The 25,782-nt window shown below is 32.4% G+C and overlaps 2 protein-coding genes across 4 annotated transcripts; one reads left to right on the forward strand and one right to left on the reverse strand.

Annotated features, from left to right (window-relative positions):
• Nucleotides 1–1,513: 1,513 nt before the first annotated feature.
• On the forward strand, nucleotides 1,514–7,229 carry LOC110616764 (probable potassium transporter 13). 3 transcript variants are annotated; one of them, XM_021759246.2, is made up of 10 exons: nucleotides 1,520–3,645; nucleotides 3,983–4,214; nucleotides 4,420–4,668; nucleotides 4,780–4,830; nucleotides 5,017–5,277; nucleotides 5,351–5,403; nucleotides 5,508–5,622; nucleotides 5,710–5,964; nucleotides 6,056–6,578; nucleotides 6,679–7,229. In XM_021759246.2, exons 1-10 carry the CDS (start codon nucleotides 3,604–3,606, stop codon nucleotides 7,067–7,069), a joined length of 2,172 nt encoding a protein of 723 aa, XP_021614938.1. In that variant the 5' UTR covers nucleotides 1,520–3,603; the 3' UTR covers nucleotides 7,070–7,229. The 3 variants fall into 3 exon arrangements, with proteins under 3 accessions (XP_021614937.1, XP_021614938.1, XP_043813181.1); XM_021759245.2 differs by having other exon boundaries at nucleotides 1,514–3,645; nucleotides 4,420–4,830; XM_043957246.1 differs by having other exon boundaries at nucleotides 1,526–2,914; nucleotides 4,420–4,830.
• A 7,069-nt stretch (nucleotides 7,230–14,298) lies between these two features.
• Nucleotides 14,299–25,490, reverse strand: LOC110617548 (probable LRR receptor-like serine/threonine-protein kinase At1g56140). Its single transcript, XM_021760409.2, has 24 exons — nucleotides 25,316–25,490; nucleotides 24,223–24,409; nucleotides 24,030–24,101; nucleotides 23,871–23,942; nucleotides 23,714–23,785; nucleotides 22,923–22,994; nucleotides 22,516–22,587; nucleotides 22,344–22,415; nucleotides 22,065–22,136; nucleotides 21,917–21,988; nucleotides 21,727–21,798; nucleotides 21,295–21,366; nucleotides 21,146–21,211; nucleotides 20,903–20,968; nucleotides 20,731–20,775; nucleotides 19,275–19,339; nucleotides 18,346–18,722; nucleotides 17,401–17,599; nucleotides 17,178–17,324; nucleotides 16,758–16,879; nucleotides 15,679–15,889; nucleotides 15,349–15,580; nucleotides 15,102–15,252; nucleotides 14,299–14,863 (listed from the first exon to the last, which is right to left on the reverse strand). The coding sequence occupies exons 1-24, from the start codon at nucleotides 25,440–25,442 to the stop codon at nucleotides 14,477–14,479; spliced, it is 3,102 nt and encodes a 1,033-aa protein (XP_021616101.1). The 5' UTR covers nucleotides 25,443–25,490; the 3' UTR covers nucleotides 14,299–14,476.
• Nucleotides 25,491–25,782: the final 292 nt, after the last annotated feature.

Genomic DNA, 25,782 nt, shown 5'->3' on the forward strand with positions numbered 1-25,782 from the left:
TCACGCCAGCGGGGTCCAGTCCATTAAACCTCACGATCGGGTTTATCTGGCTCTCTCCACCAAGCCGGCCTCGTTTTCTCTGCACCTTGTGCCGATCCCATTTAGACCCTGCTTTGTCCCTACTCACTGGTCCAGCCCAGAACCCGAAAGAGAATCCATCCATCCATCTTGCAGATCCGCCTACTCGCGCCTTGAGAGAATCAGAGGCCGTTACGCATGGGGCAGAATTTGATTCCCTCGTACGTCCGTATCAGCGTGGCAGGGATAAATGGTCTACTGATACTCGTTCTACTGGCACGTCACTAGCAAATAAAAGAAAACCTATAAAAGGAGAAATACTCTCTTTTAGGTTTAAGTTTTTTCTAAATTTTATAGAACCCATTGTAAAAACCCAATTTCTCTGGATCTCAGATAATCAATTTCTAATTTATAATATATATAAGTAAAAAAAAAAAAAATTAACAATACTACTAAAATTATCAGATAACATTATAAAAAAGTAATGACAAAACTTAATATATTTTTAATTTATTTTTTAATCCTTATTTTGATATATTTTTATGGTCTATAATTTATATATGGGATTATTTGAAATACTTATTATAATTTTATATTATTCATTATTTAAATTATTTATAAAATTTATATAAATTTAAAATTCATAATCTTTTTGTACTTAAATTCTTTCAATTAAATTTTATTAACATTAAAAATATTTTAAAAAATAAACTAAAAAATCTCATTTTCCTTTTAAATTAATTTGATTTGTATTAAAATTGATTTAAAAATTTTAAAAAACTTATGGAAAGTTCTTTTCACCTTATAAAACTAAAAAAATTAAAATCATAATTTTAATATGTGATGAAACCTTATATATTTAAAAAAAAAAGCTTTTTTCCTTTTAAATTGATTTTCATAAAAATTGATAAAAAAAAAACTGATTAAATTTTTATACTAAATTTTATTTTCTATGTAGACAAAAGTGTAATTTTATGTTTTCTTAATTTTAAATTTATTAAACCTACTTCACTTGACAAGTATTTAATAAAAATCTTTTTTAACTTCAATTTATTCAATATCTTACAAGAAGAATATTTTATTTAATTAAAATTAAGAATTTTATTAAAATTTATATATATATATTTGTTAATATATTTTTTATTTTTCAATTAAAATTACACAATAAAAAATAAATTATTTTTGTTAGAAAAAATTTTTTTATAAAAAATTTTAAAAATATATATACAAATTATTTTTTTTATGAAAAAATTTTAATTTTAATTTTTTTAATTAAAAAATATATTAAGATAAGACCCCTCGACGTCTCTCCCCATTGACTATCGCCCCTTCTATCTTTTCGGCAAAACCCAGCACCGACTAGTACACCCGACTCCCATCTCCACCGCACATTCCATAGCCAATAGACATCTCTAAACCGCTATGACTAATTGTATCCCAAACACAACAACGTAAAATTTCAATGGCAACATTAGAACTTTTTTCCTGTTTGTTTCTTGAGAATCAAATAGCGACAATCATAACCTACAGCTAAAAATATATATATATGTATTTTCACCGTCATTTAATTCAAAGTCAACCCAGAAATTTTTATTATTATTTTTAATGGATCGGCTTTAATCCTTAATCTTGCAAAGAATGGAGAGCTAGGAATCAAGGTAATTACTTTAAAAAAAAAAAAAAGAAGAGATAAACTAGAGGGGGGAAAACATGATGCTTTTACTTTTTCAAATAATAATTGGCAAAGAGATCGCAGTTGCAGCTAAATTTGTATCAGAATTATGCGTTTAATTTTCTTCAATTTCATGCACTGGTTATGCACATGTTTATTGCAGGCATGAGTAATTAACAACAGAAGATTGAGATTAAGGGATTGATCACTGATTACTAGTTACAGTTAAAAGGAGGCAACAACAGAGCTTGGGGATTTTTTGGGTGAAAAACTAAAGAAAATTGATGGCTAGTATTCAGGCTGCTGTTTGTAGAAGTCAGAGAAGAGGTATGATCCAAGCTTTATCATCAACAAGGAATAAAGTAGCATCGAAAAGAGATGCAAAATCCTAATCTCTTTGTTACAGGCTTTTCTGTGAAAAAGCCTGCACGGATAGTTACGTGGGCAAACTTTCTTCTCTACAGTAGGCAAATTCCACTCTTCATGAGATTGTTATTTCACTGCCAAATTTCAGGTTGAAGTTAGGAAAATCAATAAGTTTTTTCGTGTTTAGTAATCCTCATTGGGATGATCCTCCTGCTTTTTTCAAGTATTCGGGAATTAGCCGTCAAATCATTCTCATTCATTTAATTTTTCAATGGGTTGGAAATTCAGCAAGGCCTTTCAAAATCGTTAAGCAAGCACCACTCCAAAACGTATATTAAATTAGTGTTTACCTTGTGAGATACCAGTTAGAAAGCTAAAATTTCCTTTCCCTTTTTCAGATAAATGAGGAAAAACAAAAAGAAGAATTAAAAAGACCATCTATGAAAGCCAAACAAGCAAGTCAAGGTACTGACGTTTGATGATGGTGAATTCTAGCAGGAGAAATAACGGTCAGCAATGGAACTCTGATGTTTGGAGCACTTGATGTTGATGTATATACAAGTATATGGATAAGAGAAAGTTATGGGCACCAACCGTTTGAATAAATTTCAAAACATATTTAGGTCTTGCCGTCTGGCCATTAAACCGGTAATAAAGAGGGAAGCATTTGACTTTGTAGAATTGTCCCAGAAGAAACAGTAAGCATTAAGCAAGGCAAGGCTTATAGGAAGACTCGGCTACCTATCCGAGAAATGGAACAAGTTAACTATGTTTGGGCAACCTGGCAAGTAGCTTGAGTTTGTACACTAATCGTACAAGGATTCCATATAGTTTTGCTTGCTTTTGGACCCCTCTCAGGTATCTCTCCCCTTACTAACCAGCTGTTTTAGCGTTATAGCCTAACAAAACTCCAAACGATTACTGATATAGTAAGCATGAAAAATATTTGAACCCCCAAATAGATAAATAAATAATCTTTAGAAATAATAGACTTGCTGAGCGACAACTTATTTATTTTGTTTAATATCCTTCCTTTTAAGCTGCAAAAGAGAAAAAAAAAAATCTAGTGGCATCTGGCCGATGAGAAGTATCTGACAAAACGAGTCATCGAAACCGAGGGCAGTAATGCAATTAATCAAGCATAATTTTGGTAACCACTAAGCAATATGAACACTGAATTTTTTTCTTTCTCTTTTTTGGTAATATTGAACACTGAAATGTTGTTATTCCTTATTTTACTTTACCATGTTATTTTCTACAATTAGCGGCTTCTCTTATCAACTCCTTCTCTATTTGGTATCTTTCTCTCTCTGAAGATGTCATCATGAGCTTTATAAAGAAAGACCACTTTGGAAGATATAGACCATTTGCTGTTATACATCCCTTCTATATTTTCTTTATTTGGTATATTTATTTCTTATTCAACAAGATATAGATATCCAAACACATAAAATAACTACGAAGTGAGTCAGTGTTATTAGCTATCCAAAGAAGAAATCTTTCAGTTTTACTTCCAGTTTTAAGGTGTTACACTTAAGGTGCGAAAAATGGTTCAAGAATCGGGCTCTGCAACTCGGGAGTCTCGACTGGTAAGTAATATTAGCATGGTCTCCTCTTTGTTTTCCCCTCAAATGATAGTGTATACATGTTCTTTTGTTTGTTTTGTCTTTTGTTTTTTTTTTTTTTCTTTTGATTCCTGGGAAGTGAAATAAAACTTCGTTGCTTTTGTCTTTTGAAACTTTGTAAATGACAGACTTCAGTTCAACGGTAGATTTCTTTTCGTAACCTTTTCTAGGCAACTAAAGTTCCTTTGTGTTCTTCTAATTCTTCATTCTATGCGCGACAGTTATTCTGCATATTCCCTTTTTTCCCATGAAACTTGATCAGTATTTCAGTATTTTTTAATTTTTCTTCAATCATGTGCAGAAGCTCTACAAAACCACTCTGCTACTTGCCTACCAGAGTTTTGGTGTTGTCTACGGGGATTTATGTACATCCCCTATCTATGTCTACAAAAGCACATTTTCTGGGAGTTTACAGCTCTACGAGGAGGACAATGAGATCTTTGGTGTACTTTCTCTAGTTTTCTGGACTTTGACTATCATCCCTCTTTGCAAGTACATTATATTTGTGTTAGGGGCAGATGACAACGGCGAAGGTGCTCACGAGTGCCCTTCCAATATATTCTTTTAACCCACTTATTAATGCAACTGTTCTATGTACAACTTTTGTTTTATAACAATTGATCATGTAGATCTCACTATAATTAATATTTTAACATGCAAGTATTTTGCATACAACAGCAGTTAAATGGAATAATTTTATCTTTCGTACGTTTAGAGCCTTTCTTTGATCGGGTACAGGTGGAACATTTGCATTGTATTCATTACTCTGCCGACGCTCCAAAATGGGATTTTTACAGAGCTCTCATATTGAGAATGGATTTTTGTCTGCTCAAGACTCTTCTGTGCCTACCAAGGAGACAACGACTAACTTGCTTATAAAGGAATATTTCAAGAAGCGCCATTCTTCTCGAGTTGTGCTGCTGCTAGTTGTTTTGCTGGGGACTAGCATGGTTATCGGTGACGGAATACTGACCCCAACAATGTCCGGTATGAGTTCCTATCAGATCACCATGATATATTCAGTAGATATGTTTTCTTTTTTTGGGTGCTGTTTATGCCGATTTTTTATTCTCAGGCTTTCCCATTTCCTTCTGACAGTTCTATCTGCAGTATATGGAATCCAAATTAAGGTGCCAAATTTACATGAGAGTAAGCTATAGTAATCATCCTCGTCTGATTTTTCCTAATCTGGGGTTGCTGTCATTCGATTCTATGTTACCTCTGCCTCGTATGTTGGCAATTGTTTATAGATTGGCAAGTTCACGGAAAGGATGCATGTAGTAAGAGTTGTATTTCTCCTCTTGCATAATCCTTTAACATGTTTGCACATTCCAGATTATACTGTGGCAATCGCCTGTGTGGTCTTGGTGGGGCTTTTTGCACTCCAGCACTTCGGAACACATAGAGTTGGATTTCTGTTTGCTCCAATCTTATTAGCTTGGCTGCTATGCCTTGGTGGAGTTGGCATTTATAACATATTCCATTGGAACCCTGGTGTAATAAATTCTCTATCTCCATATTATATCTATAAATTTTTTCAGAAAGCTGGAAAAAATGGATGGAGGTCACTAGGAGGAATTTTTCTCTGTGTTACAGGTTAGTTGCAAGGAAAAATTACAAAATTCAATTGTGTCAATTTAGCTTCTCTTACGGAAAGGCTGATCTGCAGGTGCGGAAGCTATGTTTGCTGACCTTGGCCATTTCTCAAAACTTTCTCTCAGGGTAATCTATTTACATCTTCAATTTCTTATGTTTTACTCTTGATTACTCTTGAATCAACTTTAAAGAAACACGAATGTGAAATGCTCCATGCCTTCTTCAAATAGATTGCATTTACAGTAATTGTGTATCCTTGCTTGGTTCTGGCTTATATGGGTGAAGCTGCCTACCTATCCAAGCACAAGGATGATCTTCAGAGCAGTTTTTACAAGGCTGTACCAGGTAAGCTTGAATGGTATAACTCTATAGACTGTATAAATGAAAGATGCCCGAGCATGATTTTTAATTTTCAATTTTCTTCGTTTTCAGAGGAGATATTTTGGCCAGTGTTTCTCATTGCAACTTTGGCAACTGTGGTGGGTAGCCAAGCAATAATTTCAGCAACTTTCTCCCTCATTAGTCAGTCTAGGGCACTGGGTTGCTTCCCAAGAGTGAAGATAGTACACACATCTAATAATATACATGGGCAGATATACATACCAGAGGTGAACTGGCTACTAATGTTATTGTGTCTCGCTGTTGTTAGTGGATTCAGAGACACTGCTATGATTGCCAATGCATACGGTTTGCATCACATCTCTTTCTCCTCTTCCTATTTAATTTCGAGCATGTGCATATTATTCACAAGCCTTGTGATTTTGTTTTTTATGTACAGGTCTTGCTGTGGTTATAGTTATGTTCGTCACGACATTGTTGATGTTTTTGGTCATCAGTACTGTGTGGAATCGAAATGTTTTATGGGCTTTCCTGTTTGTATTAGTATTTGGATTTGTGGAATTGTGTTATTTCTCTGCATGCATTGCCAACGTAGACGAAGGAGGCTGGCTTTCCCTGGTGGTCTCTCTTCTAATCTTGACACTAATGTCAACATGGCATTACGGTACTTCAAAAAAACTGGCGTTTGAGTTGGAAAATAAGGTTAGCTTGGACAGCCTGCTAACTCTAGGATCAAACATGGGAATAGCAAGAGTTCCAGGAATTTGCCTGGTTTACTCCGATGTTACCAGTGGTGCCCCTCCAATGTTTGCTCATTTTGTCACAAACTTTCCCGCATTCCATCAGATTCTCATATTCGTTACCCTTCAGTCTTTGATGGTCCCAAAAGTTCCAGAATGTGAGCGTTTCCAAATTGCAAGGATAGGACCTGCAGAGTTCTCTCTGTTCCAGTGCATTGTTAGGTAAAAAATTTTCAAGCTCTACCTAATTAAATTGCTAACGCCTATTGTTATTCTTATGAAAGAACAGTATATTGACACCCTGCTTGATCGCTGTGGTCAGATACGGGTACAGGGATGTGAGGGACAGCCATGACTTGGAAACACATCTGATTGAAAACATATTAAGGTTCCTGAAATGCCAAGGCCACAGCATTGAAATGGCAATAAGAGAGCCAACTGAGAATGGTGAGAGTGGGACAAGAAAAGTGAGGTTTCGAATAAATTTGGAAGCAAACAATGAAGTGGGGGAAGTGATGGAGGCGAAAGAAGCAGGTGTGGCTTACATGATTAGCAAAACCAGTGTGAGAGCAAGTGGGGCATCAAGCTTCGTGAAGAAGTTTGCCATTAACATTGTTTATGGGTTTCTCAGACGCAATAGCAGGAGCCCAGCAACAGCACTTGGGATTCCACCGACCTCGCTTATTGAAGTGGGAATGGTTTATCGAGTATAGTGTACAGATTATCAGGATAATATCACTGTACATAATAGAAAAGGGGAACAAGAAAATAAAGAGAAGAACAGAGGAAGTATAAACAGCTTAATATGTTTGCTTCTCATCATATTCATGTAAAAAAAAGCTTTACCCCAAATATATCGACTTTCTTTTTTTTTTTTTTTCTTTTAAAAACAAAAGAGATGGACAATATTAAATACTTTATCTATATATGAAAATGGTATATATATTTTATATTTATTTTTCAAATATAATCTTATTTTATATATTTATTTAGAATGAAAGGAGAAAAAAAAAACTAATCAATACATGCGCTTTTGTTGTCAAACTATGGCATCCTAGAAGCTTTTCAGATTTACATCCAAATGAAATCAATCTAGAGAAGTATGATGTTAAAAAGAAAAAAAATCTAGAGAAGTAATTATGGTTAGAAGGAAATGTACTTTAATAAATTATTTAGAGAGAGAAACAGAGAGGGGAAGAAAATTGGAGTATCAGTATGGTTTTCTTTAGATTCCTTAATCTTGGTAAAGGATATTACTTTGTTTATGTCAGGAGGGTTTAAGTTCTGTTCGAGCATATCTTTTGGCGATGAAGAATTTAGTGAAGAATCAGTGTTGAGGTATAGTGCATGTTTTTTATAGTAGCTTTTTAGCTATTTTAAACTGAAATTATTAAGAGTTAGCTCTTTTCCAAGGAATTAAAACGCTATACAATTTGAGTTTTTAATTATTGCTTGATTTGTTTTTTAATAATTATTTTGCTGATTTTAATTTTAAAATTTATGGTATAAAATTTAGTATTTTTTAATTTTTTTCAGAGTCATGTTGTTTTTCGTCATCTAATATAATTTATGGCATAATTAATTAATGCTAAATCGTGTAAATAGTTTTCATGCTGCAATCGAGATAGTGTGTTGGAAGAGGAAGATGGTGGCGATGGGAGGTGGTTGGGTTGGTACAAACAGTGCGGATCTTGATTTTAACATTCTAGTTGTTCTCAATTATGGGTTAGGGTTTGTAGGGGTTATGAGGTTGGTAATTTCTTTTAAGGTTTATTCCTTGTATATGTGACATGTTAACATTATTATTCCATTTAAAAAAAAACATTATTATTAAATTGATATTGTTGTTAACTATGAATAGAGGGATAGGAAATCATAAATTATTTAATATATTAAAAATAATGAATATAAATTTGTAGGCGGCGATAATGCCATTATTGAAGCGGAGTTGTTTAAAATGAGAGGGATCGGGCATTGCTGTAGTATGATATTTATCCACTTGATTTTCCAACTTCAATCTCAACTTTCAACTACCATTCTGTGGGGCTGGCTGGTTAAAGACATTCATATATGCCCACCCACCCATCAGGCCCACCCAAGCTGTAATTACAACTTTTTATTTTCCGTAAGGTAGGTAAATTGGCCAACCCAATACATGACGGTGATTCAATATCATCCAGAAGCTTCAACAACGCCCGCAACTAAACCAAACCAAACAAAACCAGACAAAAGGAAAAAAAAAGAAAAAAAAAAAAGGAAACTCATGGCATTCCCCTAAAAAACCAACCAGCCGCAATAAATGGTTTTTAACTTTAAATAATAGTATTTATTCAAATTAATAATATTAATTTTTTTAAAAAAATTATAATAATTTATTTAAAACTTTTTGACATATTAATCCTAACCATTATTATGAGATAAAAGTAATAGAAAAAAGATGTGGTAATCTCCCTACCATCATAAAAAAGGTGACTTTTCCTAATTTAAAAAAAAATTACTTAAAAGAAATTTGTGATTGTACAAAATCATAATAATATTATTATATTTTAAATGCTTGGTTATAATTATAGTTTAGGAATGTAGGTGTGAGACTATATTACTAAATATTAGTTTCATAGCGTATACTCACACACACAAATCTTTATAACTATAAATTTAAATTATATTTTTATTATAAATAATAAAATTATAATATATGAATATAAAATTACGAAAATATAAAATATAACTTTTTAAGTAAATATATATAAAAAAATATACTTATATTTAGCATGAGCTTATTTAAAAAAATAAAAAATAAAACTTTTAGATGACTGAATCTCTTAGTAAATCATTTTAAATTATTTTGAAAATGATGGTAGACAATGACGAGACTATTTTTTAAAAACCAACCGTATTTAATTGAAAGGATGGCTTCCAAAAAATGTGATATGTTGTCACCATCGGAAAAACAAATCACATGCCAATATTCATGAAAAAAACAATAATACAATAATTAGTTATTAATTAAAATATATAATAATAATAAATAGTTTCCATCAATAAAAAAGCAGAGTTATAACAAATTAAAATAAATATTATAGTAAAATTTATTGGTTAATTATTTAATTTTAAAAAATAAAATTTTATGGTTAAATATTATAAAAAAAATCTAAAATACTTTTGTATTAAAAGGATTGATTAACTTTTTATAGAAATAAGAAATTAATTATTAAATATTTCCAAATCACAACAACAACTAAATATAAGACATTTAATAATTAAAATTAAAAAAATTAATTAATAAATTTTTTATAATATAAAAATTAAATAGTAAATTTTCTTTAAAATAATACAATTTAGTATTTTTAATAGAAAAAGAAAAAAAAAAGTACTTGGTGACCAATATTGTTTGATGAGATTTGACTAGTGAATTGCATCCAACATTAAATTAAAAAAAAAAAAACAGTGAAGTGAAAATTGATTTAAATATTTTTTTTATTTATCCCAAAATAATTAATGAAAATTATTTAGCACCTCTGGCTCTGGATTAGTTGTTATGTAAACCCACTATCGGCCAAACTGCACTTAAGACCGCAAAATCAGCATTATTTTTTGGAACCATTTTTCCAATACAAAATAATCTAAAACAGTAGGAATTAAAAATAATTTTTCAGTATATGTAAATTTCTATATGTATATCTAATATTAGATAAATAAATTACAATCCTAAAATCGTTAGTCTTGATATCTTAAAAATAAAACTGGTTTTAATTTTATAGAAATACAGAAATTGCTAAAAAAAATTCAAAAAGAGATGTACACTACCATTAGTAGAATCTTAATCATTAAGGGTATATATATAAAAAATTAAGAGAAAATTAATATAATTACTTGATTTTTAAATTATATGACGAGAGTATATATTATTTTGAGGTATATTAAATAAACTAATTAATGACTTTCCTTTTTGTTACCCACCAAGCATCTTTGTTTCTATTTGTGTTGCTCCTCCACATCTCTCTCTCTCTCTTTCTATATATATATATATATATGTATGTATCATGCGGTAGAGCATATCATCATATTCAAGACTTTTCTCTGTGTTTTTTTTTTCTTTTGTGAATAAAAAAAGTTGTAATTGTGTGAAGATAAGAGATAGGGATTATGTATTATCTAACGCTGGTGGCTTATTACATATACTTCAATTCTTGCAAGGTGTTGTATGGCGTTTGTCTGGTGGTGTTGGGTTTGTTTAACATGTACATGGCCATAGCTTCACATGGTATCAGATTCAGAGATGCACACCAACTAGAAATAGCTCCATCTGCAGCTTGCAATTGGGGTTTCAGCCAACAATATTATTATTCTGGTACTTCACCGCCACCTTCTCCTCTTCTCTCATCAAATCACTCCTATTATTAGCTACCTTTTGCAGGGTTTTCACTTCTTCTCCTTCTTCATTATTGTAGTTTAATGTATGCAAACTCTCTGCTTATATATTTAGATATTTGATAATGAAAAATTGATCTCATTAAAGCAAAGTCAAGAGAGAAATACATCCAGAGCAAAAGAATGAATGAAAAAACAGAAGCTGGAACCTCTTCTACTTGCATATTCTCATCAGCAGATGTGCGCTTCGAAGTTGCTATGACTCACCACGGCGTAGGCTTCCAAAGGAAGACCAAACTGTTTACTGCCACACTAAATAAAAATCGCATAGACAGCCCATACCTTTGCTAACTCATCCAAGACCATCTTTCTTTCTCTCCAATGTATACTTTTTAACTTTTTCACAAAAATCGCTTTACCCTTCAATTTTACTTTTATTTTGTTTATTTTTCCGATTTTTAAATTGTTGAATAATTGAATCTCGCACTAAATAGATTATAAAAATTACGATATTTTACTATTAATTTTCAGTTATTTAAAGTGAGATGAAAAATTAAAAGGTCAGGAAATTCGGTATATATATTAAGTTTCTTAGATATAATAATTTTTGTAATATTTAATATATTAATAACTAGTCTGGTATGCATAATTTTTGTGTTTTAAAATATTAAAATTTAAAGAGTGCAAGCTGACTTATATAAAAATAAATTTAAATTAGATAAATATTCATGCAAATGTCAATCAAGATATGTATAAAGTTGAATTTGTAATAATAATATCAAATATTTATATTAATTAAAATTTGTGTTGAATATATAGTATATATAATAAATTTATAAATATAAATACTTAAATATATAAACTCAGTTTTTCTTAATATAAATCTCTTCCTGGCCAACAATTTAAAATCATTAAAAAATGCCTGGTTGTTGTAGTGTCTGAAATTCAACAATAGAAACTTCTTGTAAATTAGTTACAAATACTTTTTTACTTTATTTTATGGTTTGTTAGCGAGGGTAATATTACATTTTCAAAAGTCCTTAAATATGATTATTTATTACTTATTTTATATATCTTTAAGAGTAATTATATAATATTACTTAAAAAATATTAAAATATATATTATTTATGTAAATATAATAAAAAGAAATGTCAGCAACAAACACCCTTTCAAATGTTTGTATAACTTAGGATTAATAGTATTTGACAATCGTTTAAAAAATAATCATCACTAACATTTCCCATATAACAAATATTTTTTAATTGATAAATATTAAACTAACTATTTTCTCATATGCTTGTACCTAAGTCTATCATTAAGCATTTACAGGGAGTTAGATTTACGGTTGAGGAATGAAATGAAAAGCATTTAATTAATTTCAATACCGCCAGTGTACGGTACAAGGCTTTAATGCTAGAAATGTGTTGTACATAAAGGGTATTTCAGTATTTATTTATTTATTCTTTTATAAGTATTTAAGTATTTTATTTTAGTACTTATTTACATGTTTATCCAATTATAATTTCAGGAATTCATGAGAAGCCTATTATTCCTAATAACTTTTACATTTACTTTAAAATATAAGGAAAATTATTTATATTAGGAAAAGATAAATGCGTGGAAGCATGTTTAAGATTTTTTTAATAAACTTGGTTCATTAATTAATTTGAATTTCATATATTTTTACTATAAAATTTAATATTTATTCTTTCTTGAATTAATTCTTTTTAAATTTTTTAAAGGAGCTCTTTATTTGTATTTTCATGTAACGTACATATTAATAGAGATTTAATGAATTAAATAACTCACAACAACTTAATGCAAGGAAAATTCTAGTTTGTACTAGGGTTTTTATTTACTTGGTCAATGAAAAGCTGTTGGAGAAAAGGAAGGAAGTGGGAGCTCACATCGTAAAAGGGCAGAGAAAATACGATTTACGCCATGGTACAAGTCCAAATAAAAATAAAAAGGAGACTTGAAATATCTTTGACTCAAAAAGAATACGCAAATAAAAGCAAAAGGAAAAGAGAAAAAGAGGATTTATAAATTAGGTGGAGCTCAATTCAAAATATTAAAATTGTCTAGTCTCTTAGGTTCAAGAAAAAATACAAACCCAAATAAAAATTAAAAGAGAGATTTGAGATATCTGAAACTCAAAAAGAGCACGAGTCCAGACGAGCAAATGAAGGCAAATCTCACATCGTAAAAGAGAAAGAGAAAAGGAGGGTTTATAAATTAGGTAGAGCTCAATTCAAAATATTGAAAGCGCCATAGTCTCTGAGGTTTAAGAAGAGTACAAATTCAGACAAAAATAAGAAGAAAGATATCATACTTAAAAAGAATACAAGTCCAGATGAGCAAATGAAGGCAAATCATAATTGAGCCAAGCCGATTGGAATTTGAAGGGGAGTTTTGAAGAAAACAAAGGAAGTGGGAGCAAATCCCACATTGTAAAAGAGAAGAGGAGAATTTACAAGTTAGGTGAAGCCCAATTACATTTTTCCCATTAGGTCTTGAAACTAGATTCCAAATTTCATTCTTTTCTACCATCTTTAATTCTTTGTTTATAGCATTGACCCATCTTTCCTTCTTTGTTGCTTCCTCATAGCATATTGGCTCTTCATTTATGAATGGAACTTGGGATCTAATTCCAAAACCTAATGGGAAAAGAGAAAATGAGGATTTATAAGTTAGGTAGAGCCCAATTTAAAATACTTAAGGGACATTTTGGAAAAGGCTACCACATCAAGTCCAATTAAGTCCCAATTTGGGTCAACACTTTCACCACATACAGACTTGCATCAAACCCATCAGAAATTTCAACATGTTATCAGAGCCCAATGGTCTTAAAGCCCATGAAATCTAAAGTCCAAGAAAATTCTTGATAGGTTGCGCTTGCAATTACGGACTAGACCCACAAAAATATTCAAGACTTGCTGCCCAAGATCTGAAGCCTAAGGATGAAAGCTCAGTGAGGAAGACCCGAGCATATTGAAGACAGAGGCCCAAGACCTGAAGTCCAAAAATGGAAGCTTAATGAGAAGGATCCAGTTCAAAATATTGAAAGCCCTATGGCTTCTGAGGTTTAAAAATAGTACAAGTCCAGATAAAAATAAAAAAAGAAACCTTAGACCTCTAAAACTCAAAAACAACACAAGGCGAGATGAGCAAATGAAGGCTAGTCACAACTGGGACAGGCCAATTGGACTTGAGGGGAGTGTTGGAGAAAAGGAAGTGATAGCAAATCCCACATCCTAAAAGAGAAAGAGAAAAGAAAGATTTATAAATTAGGTGAAACTCAATTCAAAATGTTCGAGACTACCACATCAAATCCAATTAAGCTTCAATTTGGGTCCAACACTCTCATCACATCCAGACTTGGACCGGAACCATTAGAAATTTCAGAAAATTATATGAGATATATATATATATATATATATATATATATAGAATGGCCATATTTATATATCTGAATGTAGGAAAGGTTTACTTCTGAATGCAAACACAATAATGCTATTTTAGTTTCTTTTAGTTTTGGTTCTCGATTGGATTATTAGTCAAATAAAGAAATTATCAAAGAAAATAAATTTACATTACTTTTCAGATTTGAGTTCTCATGCAAACCAACTGGCTAATGATTTATGCGTCTATAACACTTGTAATGATGTCATTTCTCACACAACACTGCTATAATCATATAGAAGATCACTCAACCAAAAAGAAAAAAGAAAAAATGAAAATTGATACCTCATCTATCATCACCAATGAAGTCATGGAGCATGGGTGTGGTACCACTTGAATGATGATGCACTGTGTCGACGACCATGCTTGTTCTTGTAGATAAACTGTAATAGCTAGAATCAATTCCTTTGTGTGCAATCTCATCCATAAAGCTTCCGCTTATATCATCAAATTTCCATTCAGTCAAGTATCCAGGTCTTGAAATTTCACTGCTCACTTCAATATCACCAGATAGCATTGCCACTACACGTGACATTGATGGCCGAAGATTGGGTGAAGTTTGGGTGCACAAAAGAGCAACTTTTATCAATCTTTTTACTTCCTCCTCGCTGAATTCTTGTAAATTGGAGTCTACGAGTTCCACTTCACGATTGTTTTCATGCAGGTGCCAGGCCTAAAAAGCAACAAGTAAGGAGATACCTTTTAATGGACAGCACTTGAAGGAAATGATTACAGATGCATAACACATTCACAATTGTTCGAAAACTAGCAAATGTTTCCTAGTTTTCAGTAGCCAGTTTAGTTTTTTGGTTTTCTTTGCCCGCCCCAACTTTCAAGGGGAAAAAATACCATCCAATGAAAAAGAGCGACTGAATTTGACAAAGCACTACAGAATAAGCCTCATATCATACCCATTCAAGAAGGTACATCTTTTCTTCTTCCAGGCTTGAGTCTGAATTTGGTCTCCCGCTTACGACTTCCAGAGCCACAACTCCGAAGGCAAAGACATCAGCCTTTTCTGTAAGGTGTCCACGCATAGCATACTCCGGTGCAAGATACCCACTTCATTAATAATGATGAATCACAAGTCACTATTTTATTGCTTTTATTCATGAAAAGAAGTGAGACAAAATGGGGCTTTAATTAACAGGATCTTACAATGTCCCAGCAACATGGGTGCTTATGTGGGTCTTCTTCTCATCATAAAGTTTTGCTAAACCAAAATCCGAAATTTTGGGGATGAGATCAGAATCAAGCAGAATATTGCTGGACTTCACATCTCTGTGTACAATTCGAAGCCTTGACTCCTCGTGCAGATAAGCCAGACCTCTGGCTACTCCCAAGCATATCTCATAACGTGTTAGCCAGTCGAGATTCAAATTTCTTTCTCCTGTATCCCGAAATCCATAAACATATTTCCACCAGGACCTCTCCAAAACAAAAGGAGAATGTGCATGTAAACAAATAACATAAATTGCATTGTCATACCAAATAGTGCTTGATCCAGGCTCTTGTTCTCAAGATACTCATAAACAAGGAGACGATTATCACCCTCAATGCAGCATCCATACAATTTCACAAGGTTGCGATGTTGCACAGCAGATATGGTAGCAACCTCTGTTATAAATTGGCTCTTTCCTTGGTGAGATGTCACAGAAAGTTGCTTAACAGCAATCATTCTGCCATCATTAAGCTTTCCCTGTAGAGAATAAGTTTAGATAAGTTTGATGAGAAAAAAGGATACCTCTCAATAAAAATAAATAAAAACCACTTTTAATTATCCAATTCTCCTACCAGTGTGAACGAAAGTTGAAAGTTACATGTGCAGTTAATTTAACCAATATAATATTTATATATATTTTATTAAAAAAATAGAAATCTTACTGCATCTTTAGAATGCAACAAGGTTTCTATTTATTTTTTTTATAAAATATATTTATCTTTTTTTTTAATGTACTGCATCTATAACATGCGGTAATACTGTTATAGATGCAATTTTAAGGTCCAAATACCCTGGTTTGGGAAAATTTTTTCCCCAAACCCGGGTCTAGGATTTTTTTTTTAACTTGATTAGGGAAAAAGCCCGAATATATAGATATGATAATATCTGTAAATTAGATACAACTTTAAATTAGACGGCTCAAAAGTATAAAAAGAATGTCCTGATGCACAAGGCTTCGCGTATTGTGGGCTACAATGCATGCAGCCTTCCCCTTGCATTTTAGGGAGGCTGTTTATGTGGTTTCAACCTCTGACCTCTAGCTCCAGCCTCCAAGTCGTAATGAAGCATCTGCCGTCACACGGAGGCCCACCACAGACAGCTTATCTATATATTTATTTATGAAAAAAGAAATAATTCCAGAAAATAGATTGGATACGGGGGACTGCAATCAAAATATGTAAGATACTCATGTTTTACAGCTAACCAAAGGTAGCATGTCCAGTTAACAAGAGATATCACTTTATTTAGCATTCTCTTGTGGGAGAAACATTAAATAGAGAGAAGAATATCATTCTGCAATTTGTGCTGAAACGATTTGTTTATCCTCAAGTTAAATATAGTGTACCTTATAAACTGGTCCAAATCCTCCCTCTCCAAGCTTATTGGCATGACTAAAGTCCTCTGCAGCAGTCTTCAATTCAGCATAACTGAAAGTGTATGGTCTAGCATCTAATATACCTAGGAGCTCTGCAATCTCAACACAAACACGATTAATTCAAGAAAAATTTGACTATCCATAGAATTAATAATTTAAGCTGCAAAGCATCCAGTAAAATTCATAATGGCACAATGAAAATTAGAAGAAGCTATGCTTATTCATCCCCTTGTGAGTTTGATATGACACATTTCTTAAATGCTAACACCAAAATTAAAGCAATGAAGCATATGAAGCATCATAGGTGCTTTCACTTTTCAGATAGATAGCAGTTATAACAAAGTTATTCAGATAGATAATGCACATATGAAGCATCATTTTTAAGTTTACCTTCATCATCATAGGTGCTTTCACTTTTTCTTCTTTGAATGACAAAGAAAACCACCAAAACAAGCAGAAAGCTTGCTGTTCCAACCCCAACAACAATCCCAACAATTACACCTGCCTTATACTTTTTACTGACAGTTGGCATGAAATCTGCGCAAAAGCTTAGAACTCATTAACCTGGTATCTGTGTGCATTAAAAGCAATAAAAATCCATTAGTTGTAATACCTAGCTTAGCGCTGATTGCTGAAATGGAAGGTCCATAAGTACCTTGAGAAGGAATACAGCAAGTACCCTTTCCAGCCCAAAACAAATGTATTTCGAGGTAATTTTCAGATACCTGAGCTGTGAAGTCTTTTTCAACAGCATGTTTAGAGATACCACCTGCCTCCTTTTTTATGTCAAAATCCTTCAAAACACGGTTTCCCTGAAGCAATGACTTCAGGACTTCAATAGAATAAAAGGACAAACATAATAACTTCTCCATAAAAGAAAGAGAAAATTAAAAGAAATATATATAGCTAAATTTTATTGTAGATTATGATAAACCAATTTCATTGGGATATTACACTGTAGTTTACAAGAAGGCACTTACATTTTAGAAGCAAATTAGAAGATATTTGTGAAGAAATTCATTATAAAGAAGAACATCTTCCTTGACCATTCTGTTTAAACTACTGAAGCAATACTCTGCTCATTTAAAAATATACCAATTATTCATCATAATACCAACTCTTAAACATGTTATGAAAATGCACAAATCTAAGAGACACGATCACAATATAGAGGGACAAAAATGAATGCAAAAGATTTATATGATTCAACTATAAAGTCTATATCCACAACAAAAGGCACTAACAAAAAATTTCAGAAAGAAAAGCAATATCTCTTGAATTCTGAACCCTCCAACCTAATGCCCAAGTATTTTCCCAAAAATTTATGGCGTGATAAGAAAAATTTACAATGTCTATACCGGTTCACATCTCAACAAAATTTGTGATGATAGTGGAAGGGTAGAATCACACCTTAGACTTTTCAAGTCTGGTCATAATCCGAACCTCACGTGTAATCAAGCATAACTTAATACCAAGTAAAAGCACTTTGCTGGCAATAATGTACTCTGTTCAGAGGACAAAATGAAACAGTCCTAACACAATTCATATTAAGTCAAACCTGGACGTAAACATCAAAAACACGTCTTCCAAGACTCCTCCACGTGTTACCATCCTCAATTGCTGTTTCTGAAAACTGAAGCTTGACAGTGTAATTGCCATTCTCAAGCCCCATACCATAGTATCTTAGGGATGAAGCAGAGACCCTTGCTGTCTGGAATAACTCAGAGTCTAAAGTATTTGCGAATTGAGATGATGAGAAAATTTTATACTGAGGATTGTTCCTTCCAGTAAAATATCCAACATTACTGACACCCCATCTGCTTGTGCCAGTAACATAATATGTTGCAGGACCAAGAGTCTCATTTTCCCTCTCATATACAATCCTATCAGATGATGTAATCTGTGGACCACCACACTTCACTGCAAATTCAGAATCTGTGCACCGAAATGAAATAGATTTTCTCAGGGAAAGTTCAGAAACTAATTTGGATTGCAATATTTAACAGCTACAAATTCCCAAGTGTGTATTAAGCATTAAATGACTCTTTCAACTATTTATGAGTATTTTTATTTTTACTATTTATGCATTAAATGACAAATAGTAATAAACATGGAAAAAGGAATTTGATTTGACACATCTATGTAAGCAATATTCCTTGCCTTCATTATTTCGAGTATTTTTTGAAGTGTATAGCACATAAGGCTTCATGGCTTACAAAACCAATCCCTGACCATTGATAGAAATTGTAGACATAAATGCTTATTGTAGCCCTCTGAATATATCCATGTTTCATGGCTTACTAGCAACAGCCGGCAGATTAAAATGTTTCCTGGGTATTTTCTTGCCAAATTATTGATCAGTAAAAGCTTGCTATTTGAAGCATAGAATTATTCTCAAGGAAACCAATCTTTCCCACTTCAGAATTTACAATTTAGCATCCAGCTAAAAAAAGTACAAAAAAAGGTGGGTATTTTGATTGTACTTACAGACAGGAGCGCCTCGGAGACAAGGAAAGTTACGTTGAAGACAGTTCAGGCCCGATGGCAAACCACTGAAATCAAAAGAGGAACGAAATTAGGTGACTGGTAAAGAAATTATGCCAGAAACTAATATGCTGGTCATTTAAAATTTAAATGGACACACTTGTTTGTGTTTTGGTCCATGGTGAACCGAAACTAGGTAAGTTTTCCTATTTAAGCAGCTAGTGGTGATTGATATTTGTTGTTAGATTAAAGAATAAAATAAAATAAAAGGAGAAACCGACTTTGGCTATCACAATTTCACAAAAGTCCATAAAAAGAGATGATATGTAACTTAAATATAACAACTACAAAATCTCCCTTAGAACTTTTCTTTCTTGTTCAACTCCATCCTCAAAGCTTTATTTCTATTTCATCCTTAGTATATTATTTATCAAATACATACCTTTTGTTCAAATAAACCTTCCATAGCATTTTATTAATTTTTTAAGCAGTATAAGGATGAGGGTTATTCATGTTCAAAGTATCTATCTCACTATACAAAATAGCTTCGGAGGGTTATTGTATCTCCTGGAATTGTAGCCACAAACCCTCGCATTATTATTGTTGTTGCATTTATTTATTATATTTTGAAGTTATTATTATTTATTTAATATATTTGAAGTATAGTTCCAATATTGCTATGGGATTAACTTGGTTCTCCTAGAAGCAAGCATTTCCTAGGAATTGCAGTTACTAGAGTTAGATGAAAGGACGACTAAGATGAGTTGTCCACTGTTATTTTTATTTATACTCCTCTTCCCACCATCTGAGAGTGATTTCAACTATTACATAGATCAGAATTCAGAGTTTCAGACAACAGATATAACAGTTTCACAGAACAAATAGAACTAAGGAATGTATGATAAAAGATTTTTAGACAAAAAGCATGTAGCAAAATCCCTGCATTGTTTAACTTTTTAGCCATGTATTTTTTTTATTGTCCTCAAGTAATCCTTTTATTCAGATTCATATAGCAGATAATCCATTTGTCAGTCCAGTCCACAAAGACAGTTTATTTCTGGGGATTGACAACAAAAGAAAAGAAGAAAAATAGTCGTAAGGCATTAGATATTGTTAAATCTAAGCAATTACAATGGGTAATACAATTAGGAAACTGTTCATAAAAGAAATGTGGATAAGGAAACAATTCATAAAACTGCCAAATCTGAAGTAATTTTATTTTCATTTGAAAATAAAACACTATAATTTTCACGCTAAATAAAAATCTTGCAGTGGCACAGTTAGTATTCTATATGAAATATCGATTTTAATATACTTTTGAGAACATATTACACATGTATTGTGGCAGCTTATATTTAAAGGGGTTTATGGTTCGAATACAGCAAGAATGCCATTCAGCATCTACTTCATCACTAAAATGTTTAAGAATTAAAGTTAATTATAGAATCAAAAGACTTACCCGCCATTTGGAAGGTCTATTATGAAGTTGTTGGCAATTAAATTGCTGCACAGACATGATAAAGAATTAAAGACCTTGATGTGAGTTCTTTCATAAATAATTCCATAGACAATGATAGACTGTTCAAAAACATCATTCAAAAGGGCAAAGAACCAAAAGAATTAGAACATACACTTGTAAACTTTGATCATTGACCCAGGAAGGAACACTCCCAGATAAATTATTGTATGAAACATCTCTGTAATCATAAATGGACATAGAAGAAACAGATAATAATCAAGCCAATTCATGAAATACATGGTCAGGGTCAGTCATGTCAAATATTAATTACTATATAAACTTGAGATGTAGGAAACATGAAGCACATAATTCAACTAGCAATAAACCTATAAACTAATACCTCAGTTATACTTACATATTTAGAAGAGATGCACTTTTTTGTGCAGGAAGAGGACCATCTAACTGATTATTTCCCAGAAACCTGAGGGTGAAGGGAACAACACTTGGTTCAAGATGAAATACATGTTAAGACTGACAACAAATTAAGCAAAGCTGACATAGTACAAGAAATTAAGCTGGCTCAAATTGAAAAGTGTGTCTGGTATCTGTCCAGTTATGTTGTTGAAGCTCAAATCCCTGGGGAAAAAGGATAAAAGATAAGTAATGCTACTGAACAAATTGTACATTATAATAGAAAAAAAGATGCAATGATCCCCCATTCAAAAGGAGGTGCATAATTTAACCCAGACCTACCCATGCCAAAGAGATATTTTATCTTTGTGATTACTTCAGAGTGATTAATATCAAAAATGCAGAAAGTGCTAACATTGACCACTTCACTTTTAACAATTTTACAGAATTTTTCACAAGGCCCTTCTACAAAAAGTGATGCAGCCATATAAATGGGCATTTGATCTGTCACATGATATCATTCCAACCCAAGATATTGCCAGCTAAAAGTACATCTAAGTCAACCCATTAATAGAAAAAACTTACAACTGTGTCAAATTCTGGTATTCTCCAATATTGGATGGAACTGGACCTGAAATGTTGTCATTCCTTAGCACCCTGCAAGACAAGATCTGAGTTAAAAGTATAACATTTAAAAAGATCACTAGAGAGAGAAAAGGATGATGCATATCTAATACTGAGGCATATGAATCAAAAGACAATCACATTGCCTTACAAGGTAGTTAGCGACTTCAAGTCCCTAATAAATGACAGCGAAGAGCTTCCATTTGATAAATCGCTTATTCTCCTGCATTTGTAATTTAAATTTGGTTGTTAGCATAATAGGAGATATAAACAAAATCAATCAAACATGTAAGACTCACAGCTCTTCCAAAGAAGTTAGGTTGGACAGTGTTGGTGGTATTGGACCTCCAAAGGAGTTCCCTTCAAACCTTCTGCAGTAACATGTGTCAGTAGCTTACATAAACAATGCAGATTTGGCATTAGAAGCAGTACCGTACAAGTTATTATTAGGTAATCCTCTATTCAATTTCCTAAATAGCAGTTTCAACATTGAGTTTAAAATGAAATGTGAGATAAAGCCTGTAGTATTAAGTCTGTTGTGATAAAATTTTGTAGTTATATCTGGCAAATTGTCATACAAGTTTGTAAGCCTTGACCAACTCCCTATAAAGTCAGGTATCTTGCCAGTAAGTTCATTGTCTGATGCCCACCTGAGACCAATAGGAGTAAGAAAAAAGAATCAACAAAAGTATGTTACATTGATCTTTCGGAAAAGAGTTATCAGATTAAAAGTTGTGAAACTGATCTTACACAGTGACCAAGCTCTTTAGGTTAGCAAATGATGAAGGAATCTCACCACTGACTCCTGAGCTATCAAAATAACTGTCAAAGTAAGGAATTTGCATCAGTTATGTTCCTATTAAAGTACATATTGCTCTCTTGCTAACTGTCCACTTCAACATGGATAAGATAATAATTACCTTCGTTATATTATGTTCATGCATGAAATTATTGTTTTTATATTAACTAAACCTTCAAATCCAAGGGACCAAGGATTTGTTGCTGGAAAGTATTATTTTGTGTATGACTACTGAATTATTACTAGCCATTTTGATTCCATGTACAAGTGATTACATTTCAAATATCTTTCTAGTAAATGCAAACTAACAAGAAATGAAGATTGTCCAAAACAAAATAAAATGACCAACAAAACTTACATTTGTTCTAGCTTCGTACAGTTCCCAAGCTCGGACGGCAGAGGACCATAGAAGTTGTTTGATCCAAAACCACTGGGACAAGTGATGAGTCTTATATCAGATAATCAAGCTTCAAGTACATAAATACATGAAAACAAAACTGTTGGAGAATATAAAAGAAAAAGAAGAAGTGAAATGGCCAATGAATTCCACGTTGGTAATGCATGAAAAAAAATGAAGGGCATATAAATTGAGGTGGAGCCAACCAAAAAGCGATAGGACATTTTGGAGGACACTCACTCACAAGCCCATTAGTCCATTTTCGCCTAGCACTCTCACATGAAGACTTGGACCGGACCCGTTATGCATCCAACAGCATTTAGTGTTGAAGCATGTGATACTTTTGCTTCAAACACAAATTTTCTACAAGTTCCAAGATGTTAATTTATGAATCTTGTTTGAATATAATCCTAAAACCTAGCTGCAAAAGTAGAGATGATAAGTTTAGCTTGTAAGAGTAATCTTCCAAGTAAGGTGCTTGACTTTTCTCTTAATTAGTTAGGAAGAAATCATGTGATTTTTTTCTCTATAAATAGGCATGTATTGCTGAAAAAAATGTGTGGAAGAAAAAGCAAAAAACCAAACTTTGTACCAGCAAAATTCTCTCTCATTTTCTTAGTTTTTTCTCCCTCCAAATCCAACAAAAACACCAGATGGCCAAGTCCTACAAAATATACTCCTTGGAAACTAAACAAATTGCCATCTGTTGCATTACAAAAATTACAAGCAAGCTGCCATTTAAATTAACTTACAATGATCTTAGATCAGTGAGCAACCCGAGTTCCTTTGGAAGTTCCCCCGATAGTGAATTAATGCCAAGGGTCCTAAATAATTTATTATATTAACAAACAAGAAATTACATATATTCACATTTCCTGAGTAAAAACAGAGAAATTTAAAAAAGCTTACAGGTACTGCATGCGATTTAAATTGGCGATAGATGGAGAAAGGGTACCGGTCAAGAAATTCTGAGCCAAATTCCTGTAAGAAATGAAAAACAAGTTTATTACACATTAGCAAGTTATCGTGTAAAATTAACATGGTTATAGACATGAATATGAACCATACAAATAGGTAAGCGAAGTTAAAGTCCAAAGCTCATCTGGAATTACACCCACAACGTCCAGTGCATAAACTTTCCTGCAAATCATATCAAGAATAAGTAAGCATAATGAATACTGACGCACAAAATCAAACATGTTTGCGACATCCTGATGGAAGGCAACCAGACACTTGAAAAATGAATAAAAAGAAAACGTACAGGGCAGTGATATGACAAGTGGTGCCATTATTGTCAGAGCAATCGCATTTGATGAAGAGTTGGTAACGGTTGTCGTCGATAGGAGTAGAGGGATCCAGGGCTTCTCCAACGCACAGTTCTTCGTTTAGGTTCCATTTATACAGATTAGGTATGTCCCATTGTTGAAAAATAGAATTCAAAGCTCTCGCTGCAACATCAATTTAACCGAGTTATAAATGATTCAATCAAGGTGAGTTTACGCTTCCTTATCAGAGAATTATATTCAGAAATCAAACATACGAGAGAAACCACTGGGATTAAGAAAAGGCGCCAAAAAACCACGATAGATCATTTAAAAAAAGGAAAAAATATTGTGAAAACAAAGTAAATCATCATCTTAAAATAGAAAATGTAAATATTTATTGGGGTTTTGTTTCAAATATCCCGTATCCTAATTTCAAACAATGAATTAGCTGAGCCCTCAATTATTTAAGGAGAGATGTAGAAATATAAATAACAGAAATCAAAATTGTCAGCTAATATACTGCACCATTATTTATTTGATCGTTCACAATGTGCCTTGAAAGCTAAACTTATATATATTTATTATATTCCTCCGGAGTACTTTAATTTTAATTATTGTATTTGTTTTCTATAAAAAAAAAATAAAGATTTTAACTTAAAGTAAACAAATTTTATTTTTATATTTGTAATAGAAAAAAAATAATTTCTTAAATAATACTACAATTTAATTTAAAATTAAATTGATATTTTTTTATTTAGTAAAACAGTTAAATAATTGTGAAATTGTTTTTTGGTTTAAAATGATAGATATATTTTTACCTCTAACGAAACCTAATTTAGTTTGTTTAGTATTTGTGCTGTACAGAAGAATCATCATCGTGGTGAGATATATTTTTGCATTTGCTCATCATAATAAGATGGCTGCCACACTTATTTGCGGCTTGTTTGCTAAATCCATTGAATTCTATTCTTCTTCTTCTTCTTCTACTGCGGCGACGGCGACGACGAAGAAGAAGAAGAAGACAGTTTCATCATAAGAACAATAAGAATCATTAGTTTAGATGAGAAGGAGAGAGAGAGAGAGAGGTACCTTCATTGGGATCTGTGGTAGGTCGAGTTTGATTCTGTGCATGAACTAAATCAACCACCACAACTGTGAAGAGACCATATACAGCAAACAGTACTATAAGTGGCGTTGAGGATGAAGATATTAACATGGTTGGAACATTAATTGATTCATCAGTAGATGGCCTGGGTGGGTCAAATTCAGATTATATGTAAAAAAAATATAAGGTTGATGCCCAAGTTTTACTTTTGCATGTCTAGATAAAATAAATCAAAATGGAGTCCTCCTGCAAACGCACGCGCCATTACAATAGACCGTGTCAAAAGATAGACCAAGTTTGGTTTGATTTAAAACTAAAAATCAATCTCAATCTCAAATCAATTGTTGATTAACTAAATAATTAAAATCGAACCAACGGATTAATATTTTTCTTTATCTTTCGATTTAAATAGAATAACATCAAGCTAAATTAGAATCCAATTAATTATTAG

This window comes from Manihot esculenta, chromosome 6, assembly GCF_001659605.2.
Source record: "Manihot esculenta cultivar AM560-2 chromosome 6, M.esculenta_v8, whole genome shotgun sequence".
NCBI lineage: Eukaryota > Viridiplantae > Streptophyta > Magnoliopsida > Malpighiales > Euphorbiaceae > Manihot > Manihot esculenta.

Coding starts and splice junctions, on each gene's coding strand:
- LOC110617548 (XM_021760409.2), bottom strand. CDS start 25,442: ATGTTAATATCTTCATCCTCAACGCCACTTATAGTACTGTTTGCTGTA. Junction 21,212..21,294: donor TTGAGCCAGCTTAATTTCTT/GTACTATGTCAG, acceptor CTTCACCCTCAG/GTTTCTGGGAAATAATCAGT. Junction 15,890..16,757: donor GATTTGGACCAGTTTATAAG/GTACACTATATT, acceptor TATTCTCTACAG/GGAAAGCTTAATGATGGCAG.
- LOC110616764 (XM_021759245.2), top strand. CDS start 3,604: ATGGTTCAAGAATCGGGCTCTGCAACTCGGGAGTCTCGACTG. Junction 3,646..3,982: donor CAACTCGGGAGTCTCGACTG/GTAAGTAATATT, acceptor AATCATGTGCAG/AAGCTCTACAAAACCACTCT. Junction 4,215..4,419: donor GGCAGATGACAACGGCGAAG/GTGCTCACGAGT, acceptor GATCGGGTACAG/GTGGAACATTTGCATTGTAT.